Source organism: Falco peregrinus, chromosome 19 (assembly GCF_023634155.1).
Source record: "Falco peregrinus isolate bFalPer1 chromosome 19, bFalPer1.pri, whole genome shotgun sequence".
Lineage (NCBI taxonomy): Eukaryota > Metazoa > Chordata > Aves > Falconiformes > Falconidae > Falco > Falco peregrinus.
The window spans coordinates 1,965,324-1,979,964 of record NC_073740.1 but is presented as its reverse complement, the minus strand read 5'-3'; the positions used below and the strand labels follow the sequence as shown (position 1 = coordinate 1,979,964).

At 47.6% G+C, this 14,641-nt stretch overlaps 1 protein-coding gene across 8 annotated transcripts in view; it reads right to left on the bottom strand.

Moving 5' to 3' along the window:
• The window catches only part of SCN8A (sodium voltage-gated channel alpha subunit 8), a 62,212-nt gene that overhangs the window by 21,503 nt on the left and 26,068 nt on the right, over nt 1–14,641 (bottom strand). For 3 of the 8 annotated variants that reach the window (XM_055791981.1, XM_055791978.1, XM_055791982.1), the window contains exons 4-13: nt 13,731–13,821; nt 13,381–13,509; nt 11,032–11,123; nt 6,672–6,893; nt 5,551–5,614; nt 4,815–4,956; nt 3,916–4,122; nt 3,094–3,381; nt 2,346–2,705; nt 442–577 (exon numbers count right to left, since the gene is read on the bottom strand). In XM_055791981.1, the coding sequence (XP_055647956.1) occupies nt 442–577; nt 2,346–2,705; nt 3,094–3,381; nt 3,916–4,122; nt 4,815–4,956; nt 5,551–5,614; nt 6,672–6,893; nt 11,032–11,123; nt 13,381–13,509; nt 13,731–13,821 (1,731 nt within the window). Of the gene's footprint in view, nt 1–441; nt 578–2,345; nt 2,706–3,093; nt 3,382–3,915; nt 4,123–4,814; nt 4,957–5,550; nt 5,615–6,671; nt 6,894–11,031; nt 11,124–11,263; nt 11,356–13,380; nt 13,510–13,730; nt 13,822–14,641 lie in introns of all 8 variants that reach the window. The other 5 variants (XM_055791979.1, XM_055791983.1, XM_055791984.1 and 2 more) reach the window with 4 other exon arrangements.

The following is a 14,641-nucleotide window of genomic DNA, read 5'->3' as shown; positions in this document are numbered from 1 at the left end:
TAATAAATATTTCTGGCTCCATAATGACTCAAAAGCAGCAGGTTTAGGCAAAACCCATGCGGGACTATGAACTACTTGGACGCAGGGACAGCTGAATCCTGCACACCCGATGGGCTCGCAGGTCCCCTGTCAGACACCCAAAGGTCAAACCCGATCTCTGCTGTGCAGCACTTGCCTGACCTTGCCCTTGACCTCAGCCCATCCCCCTCCCCCAGCTCCCTACAGCCCAGCTATCGCTCTGATCCCCGCAGCCATCAGCACAGCTCAGGACAGGGAGCCCAGGGCAGACGGGGGGTGAGGAACCCGACCTGTAAAAGCAGGATGGGTCCTCTCTCATCGGATCATTTCAGTCGGAAAAGACCTTTGGGATCTTCGTCTGACACACCAAGGGAGGGCAACTGATAGGTACTGAGGGAGCCCAGACCTCGGAGCCATACGTACCCTCCACGAGGGTATTCGTCAAGCCGGTCATCACACTGTTGGTTCGGTCCTTTCTTCCATAGGATGCGTTCACCTGATCCATGGAGACCAGCAGAGACCCACCAGGTTTCTTTCTAATTTCGATTTCAGTAGTACCCTGCAAAATTCATATGATGGTTAATACAAAGTCTTCAAGCCTTCCCGGTATTTTACAGACTCTCAGCCTAGAAAATACATAAGCCCAAGAGAGAAAAGCGTCTTTGCTCCCACTGTCCTCCCCTTCCTACAAGATATAAATGGTCACACCAAAACTCAAGCCCTCTCATTTCTGCTAGCACCAGTGCTCCCCAGCCTCAGAGAAACGAAGGACTGTATTTTAACGAACATTTCTAATGAAGGCTGCTGGAGTACCAAGTCATTTATGCTCCCTACCACTACCAAACAGCACTAGTGACTTTTATTAACCAGGTTGCTTTACAGCCCAGCTGGTGGGAGCCTGACCCACCCCAATTAACGAAGGTCAGGAACGCAACATCTGACAGTACCAACATTTGTTTCAAAATCTGCATCTGAAAATTTGGATGGAAGAAGTTCAGCCACATCACCGAGAACCAGCAGGGATTCCTCCCGCTCCAGCCCCCTACGAAGCTTAATTTTTAACATGACAGGGAACTGAACCAGGTCTCGAGTTCATCCCCATGAAGCATCACCTCGCTCTGCTCCCGTCAAAGCTCGTGCACCTTTAGAGGCACCTCACAGCTTCCCTGCCCTGGAGATGCCCATCCTCGTTAGGCACAACCTGGAGTACTAACAGATAACTACGGGTTTCCCCCCTCATTACAGGATTTTGCCGCTGCCTGCTAATGAAGCAAGGTCTCCGCACAGCCCGTGCAGCTCTCCCAACGTGATAGTTAATGGCTTGTTGCATGTTGAACTCTACGTATAGAGTCAGCAAAATAACTGCTAAGTAATACTTTCTCTTTTACGCATGCATCGTGCAGATTACTATTCCTACCGCATCCATGCTGCTTTAGAAAGGGAATTAACTACTCAAGCAAAACACTGTATTAACATGCTAACTAGGGAGGGGAAAAAACAGGTAGCAACTGATGCTTAACATAACTAATTAAGGTCAAACATGTTACAAGAATTAAGATAACTACAAAAAAATTGCTTGGAATTTATAGGCACGGTAATCAGATTTTTCTCAGAAATGATTGATTTCGGTATCTCTCAAATGATGTCGGTACAATCTTATTCAGATTCTTTTACGCCCCACTAACTAATACTCTGCATTTTGAGCTTTGTTTCCCTCCTGCACTCTGAAATGTTGATCCACTAAGAGGGTTACTCAACACCAACTCAGCCAACTCACTACAAAAAGTCACAGTCAAGGAAAATTCAGAAACAGTATTTTAAAATTTCCTTCTTTTACCAACAGTTTCCCTTGCAAAATTTAGTGGGAGCTAAAAGACTGTGTTTCCCTTGAAATCCCCATTATAAATATATCTATAAATATATAAAATAATATTTTCTCTTGTCGTGGAGAGCACTTGCAACAAGCTTTGGTTGGGCTCCCCATGCTTTCAACAGCTCCTTACGAATTGCCCCGCCACACCCCCAGCATCCCTATTAATATCAGTCCTTTAACAAAGGACTCAATTCCAAGTGGTTTTTTTTCCCAGAAAGCTGGGGTGGGAGAAGGAGGTGGGTGTCGGAGTTTGAGAAGGAAAGAAAGGGGATGTTAAAAGCACGGGGGGATTAATCCAGTTTGGACCGTATCGCCCGCCCGATGCTCATTCCGGCAGGACGCCTGGCTCACCCCAAGGGTGGCAGGCAGGAGGAGAGGACGGACCGCCATGCCTACGCTGGCTACTCATTGACACCCTTCCACTGCCATCGGTAGCTGCCTTATCTATTTTCACCTCAGGCAGAAGGCGGCCCCCAGGCATGCTGGAAGGGGGGCCACCGATGAGGGACACCACGCCGTTGCAATCCACCGTGCTGTTCCTCTTGACGTTTCGCCGGAGGTTGGGGAAAATCCGCGAGGATCGGCTGCCTTGGCTGTAGCCGCTGTAGCCGCTGTAGCTGCTCCTCCGATCGCGACCGCGGATGGGGATGAAGAGGGAATCTCTCCTGCCTTCGCTTTCCTCCACCGTGCTGTGCTCGTCATCGGCGAACTCGTTCTCCGAACCCGGGTCACGAAACCGCCCTTTGTAGCTGAAGATGCTGCTCTTGCTGTTGTGTCGAGAGAGAAAAGGGGAGCCTGGGATACTGAGGAGAGACTAGGGGGGAGAAAAGAAAGAACGACAACAGCATCAATAGCACGGAAACAAAGCGCTGCGGTGCTGAGTGCTGCTAAAGGGGTCTCGCTCCCTCTCCAGGTCTACCCAAAGCACCAGCGCTGTCGTCAGCCACGCTGGGAGAGGTGCTGACCCTCGGCTGGCTGAGCTACGTTGGTGAGGAGGTTACTGGCTGCATTTTCTACTCTCAGAAACAACTTCAAGCCAGGAGAAGTGTGGGCAAGGGCTGCAAACGTGGCCCGTTAAGCAGCCTCCTGGTCCCCTGCAAGCTTAAGACGGTGGGCAGATCCCTTTGGCATGCTAATAGGGATCTAGACTATGATCCCGCCTACAAGCGAGCATGAACAGTAGCCAAGGAAATTCAAACTACCTGGTTCATGATGGAAAATTTCCTTCCTAGCCTGTTATCTGGCAGCCTGAACGCCTTCCTCCTCATGCCATCCTCAGACTCGGACTTGAACACCTTTTCGTTGTCACACTTCTCCTCTCCTTCCGACAACTCCTTGTCCTTTCGTTTTTTCCTCCTGTTCCGACGCTCCTTGGCGCTCTTGGAACTGAGTTTGGAAATCTCCGAGGAGCTCCGAGACATCCTCCCCCCACCATCATCTTCCACAGCGTCTTCGGAGACCGTCCCTGCCGAAGTGACCATAGCCGCAGCCTGAGGGCGTAGGCAAGAGAAGGGAAAAATAAATCAGATCCTACCAGGATTCATAGATGGCTTAATGCACCTAAGGACGAGTCTTTGGGGCAGGATTGAGATGCTGATTTTTTCTCCTGGAAGAAACCTGCAGCCAGGATTTGTAAAAAATTGTTCCTAGTTTACTTTTGCGGGTGGTAAAATATCTCTCGGTCCCTCGGCTTTGTTTATCAGCATCTGACACAGGACCAACAAAGATGAACTTGTCCTTCTTGCAGACATATTCCCGCACTGCACTAGGAGCTCTGAGAAGATTTAAAATTCCCTTAACAGGAGAGAAGTTTTCCAGCAGAAAATGATCACAGCCAGCTTGTGGATCATTCAGGAAACGCCAGCAACAGCAGGGAAGCACCGGCAGCCCCAGCCAACAAGGGACACAATGCCAGGTGAGCCAGCCACGGGATCGCTGCCGTTTTCTTCATCATACCTCACTGACAGGCAAATAAACCTTAAAATAGGCAAAAGCATCCAAACCCAGGCAATGGAAACACTCACCTGTGCTTCTTCCTGCTGCTTTTTCAATTGCTCTAACATGGCTTTAAATTCTGCTTCCTTCTGCTCTGCCTCCTCCAGCGTCGCCTGGTTCTGCTCTTCGTAAGCCATGGCTACCACAGCCAGGATCAGATTAACCAGGTAGAATGATCCCACAAAGATCACCAAGACGAAGAAGATCATGTAGGTTTTCCCTGCTGCTCGTAAGGTCTGGAAGTAGAAAAGAATGGTAAAAGGAAAGGGGAAAGCGATTTCCGAGTGACACCCAATGCACCGATCCCAAGCGTCCTGACCTGAATGTTTCTAAGAAAATACAGTGGTGCTGAATATTTAATGCCTCAGCACCTCAGAGCACTAAGGCACAGCACATTCCTCAGCCATGAACGCAAAAGGCGACATCCCTCTTCCCCTCTGAAGGGACCATCCGATGGCTGCAAACTGAACATGATTCACAACCTTAGACTGCCTTAAACCTCAGCAACTCAGTGCTCAGACTCCCTTAAACCAAAAGAAAAACGAAGAAAAGCCATTTCAGCAAGATCCCCAAAGCATCCTCGGGTTACTGGGAAACATTCTGCCCTAAAAAGCGCCTCAGCACCTTCTGTGAGCAGGGCTGGGCTGCTCGCAAGTTCTGCGGCAGGCGCTCAGGCTCATCCAGAATGAATTCCCAGCCCATCCGCATGCACGCTGAGGTCCTGCCGTTCCTTCTGGACTTCAGAGTGGGACACCCGCTTCCAGGTACCATCCCCATCCTCCTCACCACCCAGCATCTCACCACGCAGCTGTACTGGCAGTTACCCTTTCGAATAGGTGGAATAAAATAAAAAAATATCGCATGTTCCTCTCCTGCATTGCCCCAAATTCTCACCTTGCATTAATGTCGAAGCAAAGCATTTACTTACTAATTGATACAAGTTTTCCCAAAAGTCCTGAGTCATAAGGCGAAATAAAGCCAGAAAAGCCCAGCTGAAAGTGTCGAAGCTTGTGTAACCATAGTTGGGGTTCCGTCCTGCTTTCATGCATGTGTAACCCTCCGGGCATTGACTGCGGAAAGATGACAACCAGTTCAGAGCACCGAGGCAGCACCAAGCTGAAAACACGCACATTCTCCACGCTTAGGGAGATATTTACAACCCTCCTAACAAACAGCACGGGTTTTGCTTTCCGTGTCAAGCCAGAAGAGCAGAGGAGGAGGCTGAGGGGGGAGTCAGACAAGCCCTGTTCTCTCGATGGAAACGAGACGCGGCGACACGTGGCTTTTCACCCAACATGAGCCCCAAGGATGAGCTTTTGCCCTAAGCGTCCTCAGGGCTGAAGGAGAGGGTGAAAAACCAACAGCACATGGAAAGTTTCCATTTCTCAGCCTCCATCCCCTACTTCTCTGATGGTTCTCGTGGGAAATAATGCTGCTAGTAATCATTGTTAGCCATACCTGCCTCCTGAGATGCCCGCTTGCGTTATATTAGTCAAACCGATGGTAAAAGTGGATTAATAATTAAGAAAGTGAAACCCTTTACATGCAAAAAACCACCACAACCAACAAAGGAAGCAACAGGAAATATTCCAAAGGTTTTGCCATTATTACGCGACATCGACAGTAATTAAGAGTCTCTGCTTTTAATAAAGCTCAACACTCACCCTGCATCAGAGCTGTTACCACAGAGCAAAGGATCAGGGGCGCCAGGAATGATGTAAAAATTTGCTGGGGAAGTTGAAAAAGAAAAGATTACGCACATACACATAGGGAGTCAGGATTTAACATACTACAGAACCACAAAAACCTTCGCTGAAGAGCCCTCTGGATAAATTTATCAGTAAACTGTAACTGTTTTAAATAACATCAGCCCCACTAACCATGCCGAAATTTAAACATCTTTCTGAAGCCACAACAGCATTTTGGATAAAGATTTAAAAGTAGCTGACTGCACAGTGGAGGAGCTCCACGTGAGACGGGAGGAAGAAATGAAATTACAAAAACTTGGAGTCCTTGATGATCCGCAGCATCGTTTCCAGCTCTGAAACCCCGCCAGCGGGGAAGGATGCTGCGCAGGTCCCAGCACCATCCTGCGCGTTGTCTGAAGGACTGAGCAAAACTAAGTGCAGGGGCTGACGTTCAGCGCGGGAATTCAAATGGGCAGAGATCCTTCCTGTTTACCGTATGTCAACAGTTTTTAATTGGAAACACAAAAAAAAAGGGGGGGGGGGGGGGGAAAGGGGGAAGAGCCAGGAAAAAAGGCAGGAAAAAAGGCAGGAAAAAAGGCAGGAAAAAAGGCAGGAAAAAAGGCAGGAAAAAAGGCAGGAAAAAAGGCAGGAAAAAAGGCAGGAAAAAAGGCAGGAAAAAAGGCAGGAAAAAAGGCAGGAAAAAAGGCAGGAAAAAAGGCAGGAAAAAAGGCAGGAAAAAAGGCAGGAAAAAAGGCAGGAAAAAAGGCAGGAAAAAAGGCAGGAAAAAAGGCAGGAAAAAAGGCAGGAAAAAAGGCAGGAAAAAAGGCAGGAAAAAAGGCAGGAAAAAAGGCAGGAAAAAAGGCAGGAAAAAAGCAGCATTTTTGACAAAACCTTTAGCTAAACAAGCACAGCCAAGACCTTCTGAAGGATGAACACAACTAAAAACACCTTAATAAGGGCAGGTTTCTAAAACCCCAAAAATATCTGCACGGGGCGGGGGTTTTACCGCACAGAGCTGGGCATGCCACACTCCACGGCCTGTCCGAAATCCCGCTTGGCGGCGTGACGCCAAATCACGAGGTTGCAGAAATACCTACACATATTGTTGGTGTATTCCTCCCAGTCGAAGCCCCTGGAGCCGTTATCCAGGTAAGTCTCATTCACGTTTATCGGCCATATCACACACTTGTTCCTTAAATTGCCCATGAAGAGCTGCAAGCCGATCAGAGCGAAGACGCTGAGACAAAACACCGTCAAGATCATCACGTCCGACAGCTTCTTCACAGACTGAATCAGGGCACCCACAATGGTCTTCAAGCCTGTAGAGAAGAAAACAAGACTCGAAATCAACTCCTGGAGAGGGAAAAGGCAGGGGGAAAATTAAATACATACGGTGGCAAAAGATTGCGGCGATGGGACGGCGGATTCCTGAGAACCACCGCTCGCATCCAGGTTTTTCCAAGTGCTGCCGAGGTGCTGAAGGACCCAAGCTCACTGGTTTCACTGGTGAACCAGCCAGTTTGCACAACCCAAAGCACGGCGCTCAGCCCCGAGAGCACCCGAACATGGCAGAAGGGTGTGGGGCACGCTCGGAGTCACCCCCATGAAAGCAGGATTTGTCTGAACAGACACATTCAATGAAGATACACAGCTACAAACCTCTCCCTGGACATGTTTAAGTCATGTTCAAGCCCAGCTTATTGGCACAACAACTTCCAAGGATCCAACCCCTTTCCAGCTGTCTACATCTGAAGTTTCTGCTGCTTAACGAAACCCTTTCCGCACTTTTGTGGGAGATGAATCTTTCATTTAGAGGATGGGGGTTGTTACGGGGAGGGCAGGGTTTCATCCAGAGTGCTGCCTCTTTGGCTTTTCCCGAGGCCGTCGGGATCGTTCCTAGGCAAGGCTCAATAATAGAAGGGAACTCAGGCCTAAGCCAAGAATCCTGCCGGTTTTCCAAACCCTTCTGCAAGAGGCAGCATCCGTGAGCTGGGGAGGAACGCAGCGCTGGGGCTTTCAGGGGGCAGATCTAAACACACAAGGATTCTGGACGCAGAAATCAAACGGCATCAGGGCCCTTTAATCAGCCTCCCCAATGTCAGGTAGCGCCGTCTTGCATTTATAAATAAATAGTGAAGGAGGCTGGAGGGAGGGAAGAGGGAAAATTAAATTTAAAATATCACAGATCCAGATGAATTCAGGGCTGGTTTGATCCAGGGCTCTGGCCAAGGCAATAAACCTCTCCATCCCGGCAAATCTTGCTATCCCAACAAACCTCTCTATCCTGGCAAACCTTTCTATCCTGGCAAACCATTCTATCCCAACAAATCTTTCCATCCCAGCCAACCCCTCTATCCTGGCAAACTTTTCCATCCTGGCAAACCTTTCTATGCCAGCAAATCTTGCTATCCCAACAAACCTCTCTATCCTGGCAAACCTTTTTATCCCGGCAAACCGTTCTATCCCGGCAAACCATTCTATCCCAACAAATCTTGCTATGCCAACAAAGCTTTCCATCCCAGCAAACCTTTCCATCCCATCAGAGGTTTGATCCCTATCAGGAACGTAGAGATTCAACCCCAGCTCAATAAAAAAAAGGAATTCTGACGGAGGAATAATTTTGCAAAACGTCTTTTACTTCATCCTTCACAACTTTTAGCCAACGCCAAAGCCCTACGCCCACACGAAGCAGGTTTTTGCCATTTCTGGCAGACAAACCGTCTCATGCTCCTTTCCATCGCCCGAAGATGCACCGCTCCGCGCATGCAGCCCTCATGCCAGCGCCAGCGTTCCCGGTTTGTATGCTGCTCTCCCACAGCCACGTACGGAGAACGGGGTTTGGCACTGAGCTGATCAACCGGCAGCAAGAGCCTTCCCAGTCCAGCCACAGGGCAAACACAACAGCCACAGCTTTCGGCTGGAGCGATCGCCTTCAGGACCGCAGATCCCGATTAGCCTGGATCCCCTTTCATGGAAGTGTGTCACAGGGACACTGATGGCATTAGGCAATTAAAACACTAATAACAACAGCAATAAAATGATACCATCAGACCACCACTGAGTTTACTATGGTCTAAAGCCATCAGATGAAAGCGATATTTTGATGTTTTAGCTCACAGTCTGCTCCTGTCGCACGGATCCGGACAGACCCTCTACCTGCACGGAATTTTTTTCAGTGGCACGTCGTATTCTGGTTATAGTCCCTGTTTTTGTCTAAAAAAACACACTGAGGATAATTCCAATTATTGATAGAAGAGGTTGTCAGCACTCATGGTGCTGCTAAGATGAGTTTCTAGTTAGCTCAGCACAGTGCTAGAATTCCCATTCCGTTCGAGGCACTGGAGCAGAAGGGGAACCCCTTTACGTTTTAATATTAAGCATATTCTAAAAATCCCTTCTTCCCTGAGACATGACAGCACTAAAACCCATCAAGAGCATTCTGCGCCTAAATTCCTATTAAATAACCCCAAAGGCTAATCACACAAATGCTTTATATTCCGCATGTTGTTAAGTCCCAGATGGGAGAGGGGGGTTTTACTGCAGGTTTTGTGCTTTACCTACGTCCTGCAGAACCCCAGCTGGGAAAATCCCATCCTGGAGCCAAAGGGAGACAAATAAACCACAGGCTGGCCATCGGCCGTTCCAGCCACGGGTGCTCCACCAGCCCCACCTCAGCTGCAGGGCAGATCATCCTCTCATAAATATCACATTAACTAATAAAAGTAGGCAGAAAATCATCCCTTTAGGAAAGCTTAGGGCTGTGCTGAACTTGGAAGGGCTCAGATCCACACACACCCCCTTGCCGTCACGTGAAATAAAAGGAAAACTCCTTTGGTTTCGAGCAGTATGGAGAGACCGATACAAAACTGAACCGTTCCGCTCCTTTCCGTAGGAAGACAAGGCATGCTGCCACACATTCAGCACCCAGCTCACGAAAGCCGCGTCATCTTCACTTTGCTAGGAATACGAAAGCAAAACAGACACATCTGATTTTATAACATCGATGCTTTTCTTCAGGCAAGCCACTTAATACCTGTAGCAGGCTGATAGAATCGCAACTGCGCTTCGGATCCGTCCAGTGCACTGCTAACGGCAATTACCAAATATCTTTTGCTCTTTGGATGTGCACGGCCGGACATTAAACAGCAATTAGCAAATCTCTTTTGCTCTTTGGATGTGCACTGCCGGACATTAAGGAAGGCTAAATAAGAACGTTATTCTAGCATATTCTCATTCGGTGCAAGGAAAGCAGGCGCCACTTAAGAACATCATGCACAACAGCCATGTACATCTGATGGGTTTAGCAGTCTGGAATGGGGACAAAAAGTGATGGGCCCCTACAATTCCATAGTCTCTTTTCTGGCAAACGTATATGCAAGTGTAGCCTGAGAAAGCAAAAGAACCATCATCAGTGAATGCATTAGGAAACAAAGCGCAAATAGAAGACCAAAAAAACCTCATCAAGCGATTGATGGTTTTGGGTGCCTACCTTGAGGCAGGTCAAGCACCTGAGAACTGGAAATCTAGAGATGCTTCAGTGCTTGTGAGAACTGAGCCGTGAGCTTGACCTTAGAATCAGGGCCACTTTTGAGAAACCACCTGCACGAGAATTTTCTGCACAAGAATTCAAGATCAGAACCATACTCCCAGCCCGTAATGCCTCCGTGGTCTCTAACAATAAAGGAGGGGCCATCGCTTACCCTCGGACACCCAGATTAAGAGCGTAGAAGCGTCACTTTGTAAGTGACAGTCCCGCAAAGCCCAGCTCCGGGGGTGGCACGGGAAATGGGCAGCTCTCCCAACAAGGACTTCTGGCTCACTGAAAGCATGGTCAATGCTTTGGGTCACTAATTGCACAGTAGTTTCCTGTTGCACAGTAACAGCTGACAATCGGCTGCACTACGCCATACCAAAAGCTGGTAATGCCAACACTCCGTTTGGCAGCACCAACCCTTCCAGCAGGTGGGGAGGCAGCTCAGGGATCACCTAGAAGATGACCTGCCCTGGGATCCTGCCTGATCCCACGTAACTGAAGCAGCCTCACGTGGAAAAGTTTTAATCTGGGTTTGGTTTTGCTTACTTGGCTTTACAAAGTTATTCCTACACCAACTCTAAAGACACTGGTGATACCGGGGCAACTTGCTGAGCAAGAAACCGTTTGGCCTGGGAGGGAAGGGAGCATGTGGTCGTTATTCATCCGAAGCTCAACTTCAGGTCTGGCTTCCATTCCAGAGGTCAGGTGGCCACAGGGATAAAGAGGTACGGGGCAGCAGACCTGTTCATCCCATAATTTGATGGTCCAGAAGCTTTAATTTCAAACAACTCTGTCGATACAGACTGCAAAGCCCATCAAAAATATCCCAGCGCCATTTCTGAGAAATAAGCAATGCAGGACGGAGGGGGGAGGTATGGAAAAGATACACACAAGACCAGCCTTTAATGCTTAATGGTTCTCACCTGGAATAACAGAGATAGTTTTCAAAGCTCGGAGAACTCTGAAAGTTCTCAATGCTGAGACATTCCCAAGGTCCACAAACTCTGTGACATATCTGCAATGAGGGAGGTCACACACAAAAAACACCATGACAATACACACAACCAAAATAAAACAACAACTACAGACAAAAGCAATACATCACTCACAGGGGGCCTGTACCCAACAGCTAACACCAACCGGAGGCCGCCTTACCTGGAATTACAGAAATAGTTTTCAAAGCTCTCAGAACCCTGAAAGTGCGCAGAGCTGAAACATTGCCTAGGTTTACAAACTCTGTTATATACCTGCAGAATTAAACCAGAGTTAATGGCACCGTTGGGGTCACCCTCCTTTTCATACAGTCTGTCTTGTTTGCAGGAAAAACAGCTTGTCAGTCAAAACGCTTTTAGAAACTGGCGTTTCAAAGAGAGGGACAGACAAATTTCAGAGCCAAAACCCAGTTTTAAGTCTCTCCACGCTGCAACCAGCTTGGCCAGGTGCACAGTTAAGATACTCGCCTTTTCGCCTATACGGGACTGGAAAAATTTAAGGCTTTCCCTCCAGAAAAAGGTAACTGTCAAAGTGGCAAATGGGCGAGGAGACCTGGCGACTTCAGTTCAGTGGTTTCAGGGATATTCGCATCACTTCAGGCTTTTAATAAAGCGTGATCGCCTTTTGCTTTGATTAGCACCCTTCATTTTCATCCTTTGCGCTTTACGACCTGTTTGCGAGCCACAGGCAGGGCGATTATCCCCATTTTACCAGGGGATAAACCTGAGATACACCGAGGATAAGAGGCTTGGTGCAAAGTTAATGAAGTTCTGTTTTACCAGAACTTAAAATATTTCCTCTGTGCCGCCTGGGGAGCAACACGGTACGAAAAAGCAAAGAAAGGCACAATATTCAATATCTTTCCTGGTGCAGAAAGGGCTCAGGTGCTTCATAAAACTTAGCCCCTCTCAGTGGGATTTAAGCAAGGCACAGGCTTGCTCTAGCCCTTGACACAAAAATAAAATAAAATTGTATTTGAAATCTACAGGCAACCTCCCTGGAAACGAGGAGGTTACCGAGCAGACGGAGATTTGGCACGTTTATTTAAGACCAATGCACCGAGCCTTTTAAAGCTGGCGTGCTGCTACTTGTTAATTTATGGAGAAATAAAGGAAATAACTAATTCACAGGTCAAACTCGGTCTGTGTGCGCGGAATTGGGAGCTTTACCCACGCAGGGGTGTTTACACCCTGCACAGCAGATCCCCGTCTGCTCTGAAGCAAAAAAGCTCCTGGTTATTTGCCTTCTGGTCTACCATGTCCAACTCTTTGCATATAATTTAAACAGACAAGGAAAAGGCAAGTAGAAAAAGAACAGAAACTCAGGGAAATCAACAACCTTGGGTGCAGAATCCAGCCCCCCCCCCAAAAAGGCATTTTGTATAATTAAAGCATGTTACTACAATTAAATTCAAGTGCTCTGAACCCTTGAAAATTCGGCTCCTGAGCGCTCCTACGTGATCCCTGGGTTTTCATCGGCTGTTTTCTACAGGAGCCCAACCATGCACACGTGCAATGTTCAAAAACAAATGGAGAAGAGGGAAAAAAAAAAAAAAAAAAAAAAAGACAAAGTCTCCTCTACTGGCGATTCAGACTACTAGTGACATACACCTGGTTTTCAGCAGTGGCACTAAGCCTAAACAACGATCAACGCAGGCCAGGAAGGAAAAAAAAAAAACAACCCAGAAATCTAGCGTGCACCTCCTGTTTCAGCTGTGAATTCAGACATCCCCATGAATCCTCATTATCAGACCCATGTAAGCTGATCTGGCACAAGAGAAAAGAACGAGGAAGGAAAATCAAGGGTCTCCTTTTCCAACACTGCGTCTCCATCAGCAACGGGTTAGTAACCAGTCAACCTGAAGTGGCAGCCTGGGATGTTGTAACATGCAAGCCCGAGGAGGGAAGGAGTGGTAGAGACTAGAATTTAAAGCTGTTTGGCTCCTAGTCCTACTCTTAACAGAACGAGCCGCCCCTCTGGCACGTGAGCCATCTAAAATGCTAGGCGCTGTTATAAAGTTTTGTATTAATAAAGGCAGTTTTCAGAAAATTGTATTTTTTGCAACAGCAACTCCACTAACTCCATGGAGTTGCGTTTTCAATCTGTGACTCCGTGTCAGGCTAAAGCTTTCTTTTGAAGAGTGAAGAAAGAAATCTTTTGGGGATTCACTCAAGTTTTCCTCGATTTCTTTTTTCCCCTTACACCCCCCACCTCCTCCTAAGGCCTCGCCCCCTCCCGCGTGCCACAAACGCCTGAAATAATGCGAAAACACCACTTACGCCATCATGATCACGCTGAAATCTAGCCAGTTCCAGGGGTCGCGGAGGAAAGTAAAGCCGTCTATACAGAAACCTCTCGCAATAATTTTCACAAGTGATTCAAACGTATAAATACCAGTGAATGTATACCTGTTAGGAGGGAGAGAGAGATGTGCTGAGACGTTTGTAGAAATACGAAGAAAAGAGACAAATTACAAACGTTTTTGCATGATGAATTACAAACGGTAGCTAAACAAAGCAGCTATTTAAGATGATTTGTATGAGTGCGAATGTAAACGTGAGCAAGAGCAGGTTGCTCGATAGAAGCAAACCAACATTCTATGAGATGCTGAAGAAAAAACGTTACTTACTCCACATTCTTCGACCATTCGGGTGGGTTACTAAAAGTCATGAATACACAGTTGGTCAAAATAGTGCACATAATGATCATGCTAAATACTGTGGAACAAAGTCAAGGATCAAAGGGACACACGGGTGGCTTTTTACATCACCTTACGGCTCCCTAAAGATCGCTGAACTGCCATAAAATTCATAAATTCAACAATTTCCAGTCTATCCCCTGTGGACTACAAATAAGAGCCAAGACGCTTCCAGCAGTCACAGGAAATAAGACGGAGGTGACTGTATACAAATAGTATTTTTACATCACCGTTCAATTTATTTTAGATTTTCTGGGGTGTCTTAGCAATTCAAAAAAAATCCCATGCCTTGATGAAAACGTCTCCCCAATTAATCCCCGTCTATTCAGTAGCATCAAATATACTGTCTGCTAATACATCCAGCAGGAGAGCAGCGCTGCGATCTGTGGGCACCCAGGATTTTTCTGGGAGAAAATCCCATGAATATTTCTGAACATCTTTGCCCCCCTCCCTGGGCGCTCAGCACCTCGTGTGTCACATTCCCAGATGGAAGGTGCTGGACCAACTGGTTTGAGGAGCGCTGCAGGGACAGCGCGATTTCAGAATTTAAAGCCAGTGTGGATTTTAACTACTGGATTATTAGCAGGATGGGGAAATCCAGGGTCAGAACCAAAGCTGGTTTGATTCCCAGAACTTTTTGAGCAGACTCAGATGGATCTTCGGTCAAGACCCAAGATCCACCGGCAGATCTGCATCTCCCAGCTGCATCCTGGCACATCCAGAGGGGAGGAAAGCCTACGAGAAATGACACACGAGCCAAAGAAAACATTCCCAGCCCTCAGTTCCCCAGGCGACTTTGAAAAGATGGAAAAGCTTTTTTCTTCATATGCCATGCAGGAAGC